Source organism: Sparus aurata, chromosome 6 (assembly GCF_900880675.1).
Source record: "Sparus aurata chromosome 6, fSpaAur1.1, whole genome shotgun sequence".
NCBI lineage: Eukaryota > Metazoa > Chordata > Actinopteri > Spariformes > Sparidae > Sparus > Sparus aurata.
In genome coordinates this window covers 3,792,910-3,807,059 of record NC_044192.1, presented here as the reverse complement: position 1 = coordinate 3,807,059, position 14,150 = coordinate 3,792,910, and the positions used below count along the sequence as shown (strand labels likewise).

Sequence of the window (14,150 nt, the reverse complement as noted above, 5' to 3'; positions counted from 1 at the left end):
ATAGTTGTTTTTAATAATTTATAATATTCCGAGGTTCTAATAGCTTTTCTGTCTTTCATGTTTTTTAGTAGCTGCATGTAATATCTGGTTTCTATTCTAAATTCATAAAAATGTGTTTTTCTGATGACCATTTGCATTTATGGATGTAATATTTTCCTATTAAAATAAAAAAGATTGAACAAAACCAGTTCCCTTTTTTTTCATCATAAGTGAGAATTATGTCTTTTTTTTAAGTTTAAGCTTAATGCCTGTCAAAGAACATATTTTCCAGTTCCTTCCAAAACAAATAAGTATAACATCATTAAAAAAAAAAAAAAGATGACAAATATTTTCCTCCTCCTGTTCACAGAAGGTACAGTTGACATTAACATCTTTATATATGGAGATGGCCTGATTGACAGGATAAATTGAATGTTTAACCTTAAAAAAACTTCCTTTATCTTGTTTGTGACACAGTATCTGCTACTTGAAGGCCACACAGAGTTCCAGTTTATACCTTTACATTTTTACATGATGAAACTCTGAATGAACCGCTGAGCGCCGCACACACGTCACACCAGCACGTTATCGACGGGATCTTCCGCTCGTGTTCCGGAATGTGCCGGAAAAAGCCGAAGTGCCTCTGAGCGCGGACAGACGGACGGACGGAGGCTCAGATGGAGGAAACGTGCGCGGACTCCTTCAGCTGTGCTCCACTGTGTCCTGCTGCAGGCGGGCGGAAGGTCCTCCTGGAAGTTTCTCACAGAAGAAGCTCGCTGTTTGTTTTTCTTCTTCTCACTCGATCCGTGTTGGACAGTTTGCTCTTTTTTTCTGCGATGAAAGTGTGAAACTTCTCATCCATCATGGGGTGAATGTGACCTGAGAGGAGGAGGAGGTGATGGTGATGGAAGGAGAGTCGTGACGGAACTCACAGGTGAGATCTCAGCACACTTTATCTCCCATGTTCCTGTTGATGAAGCTGAGATTGACTGATCAGCTGTGAAGTTCCTGTGTGTTGTGTTCACGTCACTGTGTGTCAGGTTGTTGTCTGAAGCTGCAGCTCTTCCCTCTGCTGAATTATAGATTAACTTTATTTCTGTATGTGCAGCATGGCAGCTCCCCTGAGAGCCCAGCATGGACTCCACATGTAATTAAAGACACACACACACACACACACACACACACACACAGTTGTTTACTCTCTTTTCTTTGGTTTGTTGCTTGTACAAAACATGATGATACAGATTAATGTGATCGAGTCGTTGGACAAACTGCTGTTATATTCTAGAGACGTACATTTTTTTCAGTTTCATTGCCATAAGTACAGTGATGGAATGTAACTAAGTACATTTACTCGAGTACTGAGCTAGAATACAACTTTGAGGTACTTGCTTTACTTGAGTGTTTCCATTTTCTTCCACTGCACCACATGTTGGAGGCTAACATCCTGTTTCTCACACCACTATATTGATTTGATAACTCTAGTAACTAGTTACTTTGCAGATTACATAGTGGAGTAAAGAGTTTACATCGTCCTTGTTGCTCCCACGGTCCAACTTGATGCACATGAACACAATGAAGTCGGAATAACGACTTCTGAAATCAGAGAGCGGGATTGTCTGAGCAGCACATGAATGCAGCATAAGTAGCTTCTTTACAAGATTTAACCCAAAACTAAAGATGCAACCGAGCCACCAGAATAAACGTCCACAAAGAGCCGAGATTTCTGCAAAACCACAGAAAGATTGAAACTTTGCCTTCTCTTACATTAGTGTTTTGGTCGAAACAAACTCAGCTGCAGATGAGCCACTTAGCTTAGTTATTTACCTTTCAGTTATCCATTTTAGTTTAATCGTACTAATCAGTGTTTCCTTTATGAACATTTAGTTTTGAAAGTTTAGAAAATTCTCTGTGTATTGTCTCCCTCGACACTGGAATCAAACACTTGATTAGGAACCAAATGCACGACTCGAGACAGTTCAGTTAAAAGTCAGAAAGTCTTTACTGAAGACAGATTCAGGATACGTGAGATGAGTCAGCGAAGAAGACAAAACAGACGGATCAGAAACAAGGTCAGATAGCACAAGGAAGGCCGTCAGTAGGAGAAAAGCTTCAGGAGACAAAGACGAACGGGGACAGAAGACAGGGACGGATTATATACACGAGAGAGGAGGAGATATAACGGAACACAGGTGAAGCTCGTCAGGGAGAGGCAGACGATCACAACACACAGCGACAGGAAGGGATCTGAAACAACAGAACAGGAAACTACTACAAGACAAACGAGCGACAGAAAGACAAACAAAAGCACAAACTGAAGGAAGACGAGACGCGACATCCACTCGTCGCCTAAATGGAAACTGGACTTCCATCTCTTTCTTTGTAATTGTCTTCTTAATATGAAAAAGGAGATATTTTACACATAATGTTTACAGTGTTTCCCTTTTGAACACACACACACACACGCAAACCAATATTTGCAGTGACAGTTTATTCCTCCACAGTCGGCCTCGCCTTGCAGCCCTTCACCCTTTCAGTTCTGGTCCTCCGGTCTGAAAGAACTTGTTTATTTCAGCATTTCCATCAGTTTTTCTTGCTGATTTTGTCTTTTCTTCCCAAACACTTCAATGAACAGCAAAGACAGGAAGGACTTGCATTTCTATAACGCTTTCTCCAGTCCACTGACCTCTTAATGCGCCTCACAACACTTCACAATCACACACTGGTGGCAGAGGCTGCTGTGCGATGTGCAGACCGGATGAATTCGGGTTTCAGTATCTTGCTCAAGGCTGTGTAGCCGTGGAGTTAAAGGGATATTCTGGTGTAAGTTTAATCCATGGTCTAACACACCGTGAAACTGTGTTAGACTCCCTCTCGAGAGATCAAGTTAGCAGACCGCTAATTTACGGAGTTTTATCAACCTCAGAAACGACCGCACGACAACAATACACTGCAGTAAATGGATCCAAATATAAACCGCCACCAAAAAGCCACAAATAATGCTCAGAACAGCACCAAACTTCAGCAACAGTACAAATAGGGTCTCAGCACATAGTCCGGGGCATCTAACCTCCGCTAGCTTAGCTGGATTTCTACTGAAAAGCTGACTAAATTTACCACTCTTCTGCAGCAGCTTCCTGTTGACGGGAAGTCCCGACGAGTCGATTACCGAGTGCAGTAGAGTTCCGCGGCTCATGGATGAAAATGTGTGATTATGACTCCATGGAAAAGCAATCAAAGTTCATATGTGTCTTACCTGCCAGTTTATAACAGTTATTATCGAGAGCGGACAGGGAAAAGAACAGAATTGAGCATTTCTAACCGCACTCGGTAATCGTCGCGTCGGGACTTCCCCGACCCGGAAGCTGATGGAGGAGAGTTGAAATCTGTTTTTAGCTTCCCAATAGAAATCCAGCTAAGCTAGCGGAGGTTAGATGCCCCGGACTATGTGCTGAGACCCTATTTGTACTGTTGCTGAAGTTTGGTGCTGTTCTGAGCATTATTTGTGGCTTTTTGGTGGCGGTTTATATTTGGATCCATTTACTGCAGTGTATTGTTGTCGTGCGGCCGTTTCTGAGGTTGATAAAACTCCGTAAATTAGCGGTCTGCTAACTTGATCTCTCGAGAGGGAGTCTAACACAGTTTCACGGTGTGTTAGACCATGGATTAAACTTACACCGGAATACTCCTTTAAAGTAAAAAGTGGCATTAAATACAAACTCTCAAAGTACAAGAACATCAAAATTACACTTGAGTGAACAACTTCAGTAAAACTTTGCTCTCTACAGATCTATAGATCCTGACATGCTTCCCACATACACACCCACCATCGTTCACTGTCGGAGAGAAACCTGATGAAACAGCAGCAGGAGGAGAGAGAAACGTTCAGGCGGCTCTGCTGGTTAAAACACCATTAAGTCCACATTAGGTTAACACCTGGGTCCATTTCCTACACACTGCAATAAGACATGATAACATTAGATTACAGCCTCACTTTACCTGGAGCTGGAGGCTTTTAACTGCCGGCTCATAATGGACAAATACCCTCAGTCCTGTCAGAGAGGAGCAGCTTTACACCAGGAGGCGTCACTCTGATCAGAAATAAAAACACTAGAATAAAAACATCTTCATCCCCTGAAACTTCACTTGTTGCTAAGCAATGTTAAACCAACATTTGCCAGCCGAGCGGAGCTGAATTATGTTTGCTGGCAGCCACATTAACGTCTTACTGTAAAAGTATTTTAGGACACAGTGGAAACATTGGAGGCCTTTGGGCAGGACTGCAAACTGACATTTTTAATGTGCAAAGATGTTTACACAGTTTGAGAGTTAGACGTGAACTTTATCATTTATTCATGTGTTGAGTGATTTATAGTTTCATTGTGTGAGTGTGTACGCTGTGTGGGTGTTTGTTCGCAGAGTACAGTAGATGAGCGTGCGTGGGCGTCTCTTTTGGCTGCATACATGTGTTTTTATTTAAAACTTGATCATCACATGAAAACAAGCTGGTTCAGCTCTGGTTAATGTCCGTAAGAGCTACACGATGACTGAACTGTTTTCTCTTTGTCTTACACACAGAAAATATCAATTCATTCTCCAAAAATCTAAAATCCAGTCACAGCTCTCTGGCTCGGCACCAACGCACACTGTGTTTCAGAGTTTATATTAAAATGTCTGGAACATTAAATTAGCGTCCGGTCGTCTCGTCTTTGAAGTGCATTTAGCAGAGTAGGTGAAATTAGAGTGGCCCCATCACAAGAGGAAGCTCGGGGGATAAAAGTCCGGATCTTTCTCGTCAGAAAGTTTTCAATGGAGGTTTTGTTTTTGCTGACTCAGCGTGAGATGAAGGAAGGCGGGACGTCTGAGTCACATCCAGAATAATTCTGTTAGACCGCTCCAAACAGAACTGCAGGTTCAAAGTCAAATACTGAGTGATGGAATGAAGTACAATTACTCAAAGCCTGTTTTATTAAACAACTTGAGGTAAAGCATTTCCATTTTGGAGGCAAGTAAATTTAGCTTTTCACCCACCACAGTAATCTGGTAACTTCAGTTCAGCTACTAGTTACTCTTTTCAGAGAATAAAGAGCCGGCGCTTTTTCAGCCCGATAAAAACACTCCGTGGACACGAACCCTGAGTGAACAGGAACTCTGGATTGGGTCGGATCGGGTCGAGGCTAACTGGTTAGCATGCTAAACATCATGACGTCACACTTTCACATTCTGTTGATTTGAGTGCAGTTGTGTTTTTAACCACAACTCTGACGTACTGCACCTTTAATAACTGGTAAATAACAAGTTGATTAAACTTTCCAGATATATGAAATATATAATAAATATGATATATGTTATAATCATTCTTTATGTATAGATTATTAAAATATTTATTTAGTTTGCTGTTAATTTGCAACTTTGCAAATCGTGAATACAATTTTGGTGGCACCGAAAGATGTTAATAAACTTTTTTGACTTCATTAACTAAAGTTTATTTAACTAATAAACTATGAATTCACCATTTATTAATGATACCTGTACTTTTACTAGGAAGTACTTTTAATATAAGTAAAATTGTTTTTACATGATATGTTTCATACGTTCACTCAAGAACACTTCACTTTCATAAGACAAAAATAAACAAAGAATATGGAAACAACGGTTTTATCTTTACACAATGTCAAAATATTTTCTGTTTCCAAGGTTTTAGAATATTTATATTCTGACATTGTTTTTATCCAAATTATTAAATTCTTGTATACGATGTGACGGGAAGTTTGAATGTGCAGAACGCAGGTCAGATTGTGTTTCAGTGTTGCTCAGCACACACTGTGGTTGCAGCATGAAGCAGCTCTGTAACTGAATCTGCAAGAGAAAGATTGAATGTCCTCAGGAACATCCTACGTCGATGAATACTACAATTTTTTAAATATATTTGTGTTTTCCTGCTGAGTTTCAGCAGCAGGATGGAAGCAAAGAGTGGAGATTTCCTACAATGATACTCAGCCTCATAGTAACTTTTATTATTATAAACTTTGGAGTGTTTTTTTTAAGAGTTTTAACTCTTCACCTCCACATTAGAAAGATGTATGTTAATGGCCAGAAGGAATTGATTCAGACTGTCCTGTTATTAGCTTGAAAAGTGTCCTTAAAGACTTCGATCATGAGCCACAACATCAGTTTAAAGTTAGAGCTGCAGAGTTTAATCGATTAGTTGTCGACTAATAAATCAACCACCAACTATTTTGATAATAGAATAACTGGTTCGAGTAATTCTTTACGACAGAGAGTCTAAATTCTGATTCATTTTCCTCTGAGACAGTAAACTGAACAACAGCAGCAGACTTCCCTCAGCCTGGGAAACATTCATCGACCGAACATTTAACAGATTAATTAAGAAAAAAGCCCTCGTTTGAATCCAGCTGGAGAGCTTTGTTGCTTCTCTCTCTCTCTTCCATTTCTCCTCTATCACTCTACATAATTCATGGAGGAATAATGAAGAACCTTTTTAAAGAAAGGTAAAGACTTCCTCCATCTTAAAAAATCAACAAAGTGCTTGTTTGGATTTCAGCCACAGCTAAAAACATCCTGTGAACGGACTCACTTCTCTACCTGCTGTTCATTTTAGTTCCTGCTACAGGTCTTGTGACTGGATCCACTCCTGTCAGGGGTTTCCTACGAAGTGTTATCAGACATTCTAAGTGTTTACAGCAGATCCAAACAGCCACACTGGAGAGCCGGGTGAAGAGCCGGCCGCTGTAGAGAGAGAAGAGAGATGACACTGTTTGATTGTGAAGATAGCGGGACACGTTTTCTCCTGGAAGACATTTCACAGTGTTTTACACTCAGTTGTTCACAGAAATAACAAAAATGGCTTCATAAAAACTTAATTGATCCCTGAGGGAGAAGCTGGGTCACGTTAAAGTTGCTTCTTCTAATAGAAATGTCACAGCAGAGAGGAATTATAAGAAACGCAGAGATCTTTAATGTTTCTCAGGCCAACAACCTTCAGCTGAAACTATCTGTTTGTTCTGTTTGGTCCTCTCCACCGTTAGCAGGTAACCATGGTGAAGGAGAGTCTGCCCAGCTGGGTCCACCAGGACTCAGACGAGGGGCTGGTCCACGTGAACGTCGGCGGCCTGAAGAGGAGCCTCTGCTCCAGCACGCTGAAGAAGTTCCCCGACACCAGACTGGGAAAACTGCTGGCGTGTGATTCAGAGGAGGACATCCTGCAGGTGGGGGAAAGTTTCTCCTTTCTTTCATTTGTTTTTACTCCTAATCTCAACCTTTCCTCCTTCTCCTCCTCCCTCCTGCAGGTGTGTGACGACTATGACGTGCAGCAGAAGGAGTTTTATTTTGATAGGAACCCCGGCCTCTTCCCTTACGTCCTCCACTTTTATCAGACGGGCAAACTCCACATCATGGAGGAGCTGTGCGTCTTCTCCTTCAGGTGTGTCTCTCTCTCTGAGGTTAAACATCATCCTGCCTCTCAGACAGACTTTACATCAACTTCATTCATTTCAGTCGCAGTCTCTGTAGAATTAGTTTCATCCACTTCCTTTTTTAGCTTCTCATGTTTAAAAAGATCCTGATTTGTTGTATAAACCTTCTCACATGTCTCCAGTGGGAATAAAGGCAGTGAGTTATCAGTGAAGACGCACACAGACTGACATTTCTTCCATGTAGTGGATTTTCTCTCTGGTCTTCTGGCAGGATGTTGGGTGGAGCTCGACGGGGTTTGATTGTCTTAATGTTTCCCACACAGTCAGGAAATCGAGTACTGGGGCATCAATGAGTTTTTCCTGGACAGCTGCTGCAGCTATCGTTACCACGACCGCAAGCTGGAGAGCAGCCGGCATCGCAGCTGGGACGACGAGAGCGACGTCAGCAGCATCGACACGTCTGTGGACGAGATCTCCGACCTCAACAGGTAAAAGAACGGAGCGTTATGAAATCTACGAGTTCTCACATCCCTCCACTTCTTCCTCTTTGAGTTGATCGTTAACTCTCCATCTTCCTCCACCCTCACAGAGACATGCAGCACTTCCAGGAGGTGCGTTATGGGAACGTCAGGAAGTGTCTGTGGCTGACGCTGGAGAACCCGGGATACTCCATCCCCAGCAAGCTCTTCAGCCTGGTCTCCATCGGCGTGGTGCTCACCTCCATCGCCACCATGTGTATCAACAGCATGCCAGAGTACCAGGTCAGTGTGAAGAGGCGGAGAGACCATGAGGACAAACTAAACGATGAACACTTTTATTTTAAAGTTCCAGTCCAGAATATGTTTGCAGGACATTTGGAGCTGTTTGAATTTGAGGTTTCAAACTGTGATCGAGTCAAAGATGATCCATGAGGGGAGAGCCGAGAAGCATAAAACACGTGAATTCTGACTACATGTGATGTTTGTGCGAAGTTTCATGAGTTTGTTCCTCAAAAATGAATGACTGATGATTCACGTTATTCTAATAATCACTCCAATAAATGAATAATCCAGAGTGACCAGTTGATAATTGTACTGCTTCCTGTAACACTTTCAGTAATCATCATCTTTAATGTTCATCCATGTCAAAAGTCCATCAAACCACTTAGAAATCATAGATGAGAACTCGGTTTAGAAACATCACATTTTAATTTTCCTTCATTATCAAAGTAATCCAGTTTCACTCGTCTGAATATTAATGGATGCCTCTCAGAAAGGAACTGTGAATGAAAACTTCTGCATGCTTTTAATTATGCTCACTTGCCAACATGATTTGAGATGATGAGGAGCATAGTGTCTACCCAGACTTCATACAAACAGAGAGTCTGCCATTTTCATCCAGTTTGAAAGTTGGAGGTAAAATCCAATAACAGCTCCGTCAGAGGTGCGTTAGCTCGTCACTCACTGTGAGGAGAGTTCAGGAATATTTAGCAAATAATCATTAAAAAGCTCCTGCAGATGTGATCGCTGCTCTTCTCTTCTTTCCTCTCAGACTTTCGACAGTGAGGGGAAGCTGGTGGAGGACACCACCATGCAGGCTCTGGAGGTTTTCTGCACCTGCTGGTTCACCTTCGAGGTGAGCGAACAAAAAACAAAGTGTGTCGTTGTCAAACGGCCGCAGCGTGTAAAGATGTGCATGAAAACAGAAACCACAGTCTCTTCTGTCTTCGAGGTGGTGACGCGGCTGCTGCTCGCTCCGAACAGGAAGAAGTTCTTCCATCACCCTCTGAACATCATCGACATGGTGTCTGTGGTGCCCATCTACATCACGCTGCTCTTTGACCTGATGGTGGGGGCGGAGTCTGAGCTGGGAAACCTGGGACGACTCATACAGGTTCAACAGTCTTCTGTCTGTTATAGGACGACAATTAAATGTTTGTGTGTTAATGAGGCAGTCTGGTTTCAGAGATGTTTGACACAGCGTCCAAACTTTCTCTCTCTCTCTCTCTCTCTCTCTCTCCGTCTCTCTCTCTCTCTGTCTCTCTCTCCATCTCTCTCTCCGTCTCTCTCTCTCTCTCAGGTGTTCAGGTTGATGAGGATCTTCAGAGTATTGAAGCTGGCCCGCCACTCGACAGGACTGAGGTCGCTGGGAGCGACACTTCGGGTGAGTCTCTTCTTCTCTTCTTCATGAGCGACGTGACGTTTGACTTCCTGACTCGCGGTGAAAACAATAAAAACAATCGGATTAACTTTTGTTTTTCTTCGCGACATTTGGGTCCGTCGACCTTTGTGCAGACGCAGCAGATGAAGGTTGATGGACTGTGAGCAGATGTTGGTCTGAAGGTCTGAGCTGATGTCACTGACACATTTAAAGAAACAGTTGAATGAGAGTTCAGTAGACCAGACAGCCTGTCCTCCAGTAGAAGTTCAGATACTTAGAAGTACGGATTCAACCTGTTTACTCCAGTAAAGTAATAGATTACAGGCTCTGACATGTACTCAGAGTATCAGAGTAAAAAGTCTCCCTCTGAAGGACATTTGTGCTCAAAGCTAACTGAAGCTCACGTCATATTAATAGAATTCAAAAACTAATAAAGTTGATGGTAGAATCAGTAGGATTTGTCCCTGCTGTTCCTGAACGCACCACAAAGACAGTTGATTGTTCTGATAGTTCTGGGTCGGTTCAGTCTGATGTTCTGTGTTGATGTCTGACTTCAGTCTCATGAAGTGTCTCAGTCTCTTCAGTCCTCCTCTGAGCTGCTGGTTCCATCACAGCGGTCCTGATGTGAGCAGCAGGTCACGTTACAGTCGAGAGGAGAGATTATCTGAGTATCAAACATCGTTACACAGCAGCTGTGATGCGAGCAGATGAATCACTGTCTCCACTCGTTTGTTTTACCGTTTGAAACGTGGGAGCTTTACCGGATTTGGACGATTATATTTACATTCAGATCGCAGCAGCACTTCAGTCAGTGACTCAGGAGCTTTTCGTTTCTCTTCTCTGCATATCAGCCAATGTGAGAGACAAACACAAGACATCAGTTTTATCAGAGACGGGTTGAGTCACAGCTGATGTCCGTAAGGGAAGAAGAGCTTCCTGCTGGCGGCTGCAGGACGAGATCTGAAAACATCTGCAGTGCTGTTTGTTTCCCCTTTAAAAGGAAAACACCATGAAATGAAATGATCTGAATTATTTTGTACAAAGCATCGTGACATCACCGCATTAATGGAAATATCAAGTCTGCGTTTTATTTTTAGTAACGGCTGAGCTGAAGGAGGACGTTCTTCTTCTCTGGTGTCTTTAGGGAGTCCCCGGGGCGGGACAGGGTTACAGGATGATCCGTCCAAATCCAAATGTTCCTCTCCTCAGTTCTTGTTTCCTCTCGTTTCCTCTTTTGTTTCCTTGTCTCCTCTCGTCTTGGCTCCTTTCCTTTTAACGAGTCGTCCTCCATCTTGTGTCTGCAGCACAGTTACCGTGAGGTCGGCATCCTGCTGCTGTATCTGGCTGTCGGCGTGTCCGTCTTCTCCGGCATCGCTTACACCGCCGAATATGAGGAGGTGAAGTTAAAACCACGTTTGACTGTTGATGTTTAGACGTGTGAACATTTTATTTTAACAACTTTTTACGTTGTAGTTTCTTGTCCGTCTGTTTGCAAACCAGTCGACAGAGTGAATGTTAGATCTGTTCGTCTCTTCGAACCAACTTCCTGCACCATCCATAAAAACACCCAGAACATAACCAATCATAATTTCACATGAGCTTCTCGTGTCCTTTTTGATTTAAACGTTGTTGTTTTGTAACAACGTCACCACGTTAACCTGAAGCTCCTCCCTCTGTCTCTGCTCCAGGATGTGGGTCTGGACACCATCCCGGCCTGCTGGTGGTGGGGGACGGTGAGCATGACCACGGTGGGCTACGGGGACGTGGTGCCCGTCACGGTGGCCGGGAAGCTGGCGGCGGGCGGCTGCATTCTGGGCGGCACCCTGGTGGTGGCGCTGCCCATCACCATCATCTTCAACAAGTTCTCCCACTTCTACCGGAGACAGAAAGCTCTGGAGGCGTCGGTGCGGAACAACAACCGCAGGAAGATGAGACTGAGCTGCGAGAAGGAGCCCGAGGAGGACGAGGAGGACGAGGACGAGGGGTCGGACGGGGACAGCAGGTGTCTGGACGACGACGACATCGATGATATCGACGATGACGATGTCGACTACGAGGACGACGGAGGCGTGATCAATTACAGCTACGTGGAACATCCATCGTACACGTCGATACTGAAGATGAAGGAGCTGCGTCAGCTGTGACGAGCTCGACCTCAGACCAGATTGAAATCAATCGGATGCTTTCAGTTCACGTTTGATCGTGAAGCTGACTTTGATCTGATCCAACACCACTGAGATCTGGTGTCAGCCGTCAGACTGATCCTCTGACTGTCATCGACCAGTGAAGACAGTGAACCGAGCAGACAGAGTAGACGCTTCTAAAAATCAAAGTTACAGACGGCATGCGACTCAAGTCTGATACAGTCGGGACGATAGCTTTGGGTCTTCATGACGGACTGTTGTGTAGTTTGTCTCAGTCTCTGTGCATGTTGGGAGGTTTGTTCACTCTGATGCTGGACGTGTTCCTGTGTTCAAAACATGAATGGGAAGAAAAGACTGAAGTGAAAAGCATGCGGGCAAATAAAGGTACCTGAATAAAACATATCATGACGAGAGCGTCTGTGGAAGAAGCTGCTGCTCTGACCTGCATGTTCCATGTGTGACGCTTCAGGTCGTCTCATCATCACGTGTCGTCTTGATTTCACTGAAGACTGAAAAGCTGTTTTAGTTCTTCTCACTTTTGGCTCGTACTGACGCCTTCACACACAAATAAACGTACTTCTTCATCATCACATCGCACCTTGACCTCAGACCCTCAGCTGAAACATCTGTCGCCATCTGTAGCGCGATATTTGAACTGAAAAGAAATAGTATGAGATTTGGGACGCAGCCAATCAGCTGTCATCTCTTCACTCGTGTAGGTGTTGCTCCTGGAGCATCATAACTAATGTTGCTCTAAGATTATACCAACTTACAAAAACCACATCTGGAGCGAGCTGCGATTCTCGCTCAAGAGACGAGGATTTAAATTCTTCATTTATCATTTTCATTAAGTTCCTGTTGTTCTTTGTCGTAGTTTGTTTCAGATTAGTCGACAGAAATACTTGGTTAGGTTCAGGGAAACATGTTCTGGGTTTAAAGAAACCGTTAAAGAAACGTTTGAAAGGATAACTTCCATCATGCTCTTATTTTTCTGGACTTTTCTTCCCCGAGATGCTCAAATATGACACCACAAAAACATCGTTCACCAGTTGAAACGATGCTCTTCAACCGGTGTGACAGATTTGCTGACAATTAGGAAGTCCTGGTGTTGTGATGAGTGTTGTGGAAAAACTGAACGCATGAATACATATTAACTGTTGTAAATGTCAGTAACAGGCTACATGACGTCACAGACGTCTCAGCAGCTCTGTGAGGCTGAAGCTCAGTGGTGGTTTCAGCTATATGCTAACATTAGCATGCTAACATGCTTGCAATATCAACCTGAGGCTGAATGTCATCAGTTTTCTAATAATCTAAAGATTTGACAACATTAAAGTTTTGACCCGATGATGAAGAAGAGAGAGGCAGACAGTCAGTCTTCATCCTGAGGAGGACCGTGAGAGTCTGAACATCATTTCAAGGCAAAACTCATCCATTAGTTTTTTTCTGATACTTCAGTTTGGATCAAAGCGGTGGGCGGATCAGAGCCGAGGTGTTCGCAGGTTAAAAATAGAAACACTATCACAGAATCTAATATTACCTCCTACAGCATCGCAGGAATCAAAACAGAAGAACGAACAGCATCTTATGTTCTAATATGTCCACGAAGACTGACGACGAACACGTTGTTGTGAGTCTGACAGAAGCTCAGAGTTCATTTGCGAGACGCCCTCAGTGTGAATGTCGTCACAAACACATCACAAACTGTCAAACTGTCATTTAACATCATGGAGACTCCACAGATGTTTGATGAGCTGCTGATCTGACTGCAGCTGTGAGCGTCAAACACCACCACACGTCTCAGCTGGTGTCCTTCATTTTCTTCCTTCATTCTTCTTGTTTTCTGTCTGTTCGGGTTGATTTCAGTGAGATTTTGAACCTGTTGGTCAAATATAAGAACAAAAATAAAAGATAGAATAAAGAAAAGATTTGTAGAAGACTGACGAGGTGCAGAAATGTAGGTATCTGTGATGCCGTTCTACTTATGATTTCACCATTTTGGTGTTTGAAAAATAAACACCCTTTATTTGAGTAAAAAGTACCAATACAACACTGCAAAAACAAAAGTCCTGCATTTATTTAAAGGGATATTCCGGTGTAAGTTTAATCCATGGTCTAACACACAGTGAAACTGTGTTAGACTCCCTCTCTTTCAGTTCTGGTCCTCCGGTCTGAAAGAACTTGTTTATTTCAGCATTTCCATCAGTTTTTCTTGCTGATTTTGTCTTTTCTTCCCAAACACTTCAATGAACAGCAAAGACAGGAAGGACTTGCATTTCTATAACGCTTTCTCCAGTCCACTGACCTCTTAAAGCGCCTCACAACACTGGTGGCAGAGGCTGCTGTGCGATGTGCAGACCGGATGAATTCGGCGTTCAGTATCTTGCTCAAGGCTGTGTAGCCAGGGGAGCCAAGGAATCAAACTAGCGACCCTTTGTTTACTGGACGACAC

The 14,150-nt window shown here is 43.2% G+C and overlaps 1 protein-coding gene across 2 annotated transcripts; it reads left to right on the top strand.

Annotated features, from left to right (window-relative positions):
• The first annotated feature begins 586 nt into the window (after nt 1-586).
• On the top strand, nt 587-12,100 carry LOC115583232 (potassium voltage-gated channel subfamily S member 2). Of its 2 annotated transcripts, none has more exons than XM_030419865.1 (10): nt 587-913; nt 7,032-7,208; nt 7,290-7,423; nt 7,739-7,903; nt 8,005-8,176; nt 8,946-9,029; nt 9,126-9,287; nt 9,474-9,557; nt 10,859-10,951; nt 11,243-12,100. In XM_030419865.1, exons 2-10 carry the CDS (start codon nt 7,038-7,040, stop codon nt 11,696-11,698), a joined length of 1,521 nt encoding a protein of 506 aa, XP_030275725.1. In that variant the 5' UTR covers nt 587-913; nt 7,032-7,037; the 3' UTR covers nt 11,699-12,100. The 2 variants fall into 2 exon arrangements, with proteins under 2 accessions (XP_030275725.1, XP_030275724.1); XM_030419864.1 differs by having other exon boundaries at nt 597-913; nt 7,029-7,208.
• Nucleotides 12,101-14,150: the final 2,050 nt, after the last annotated feature.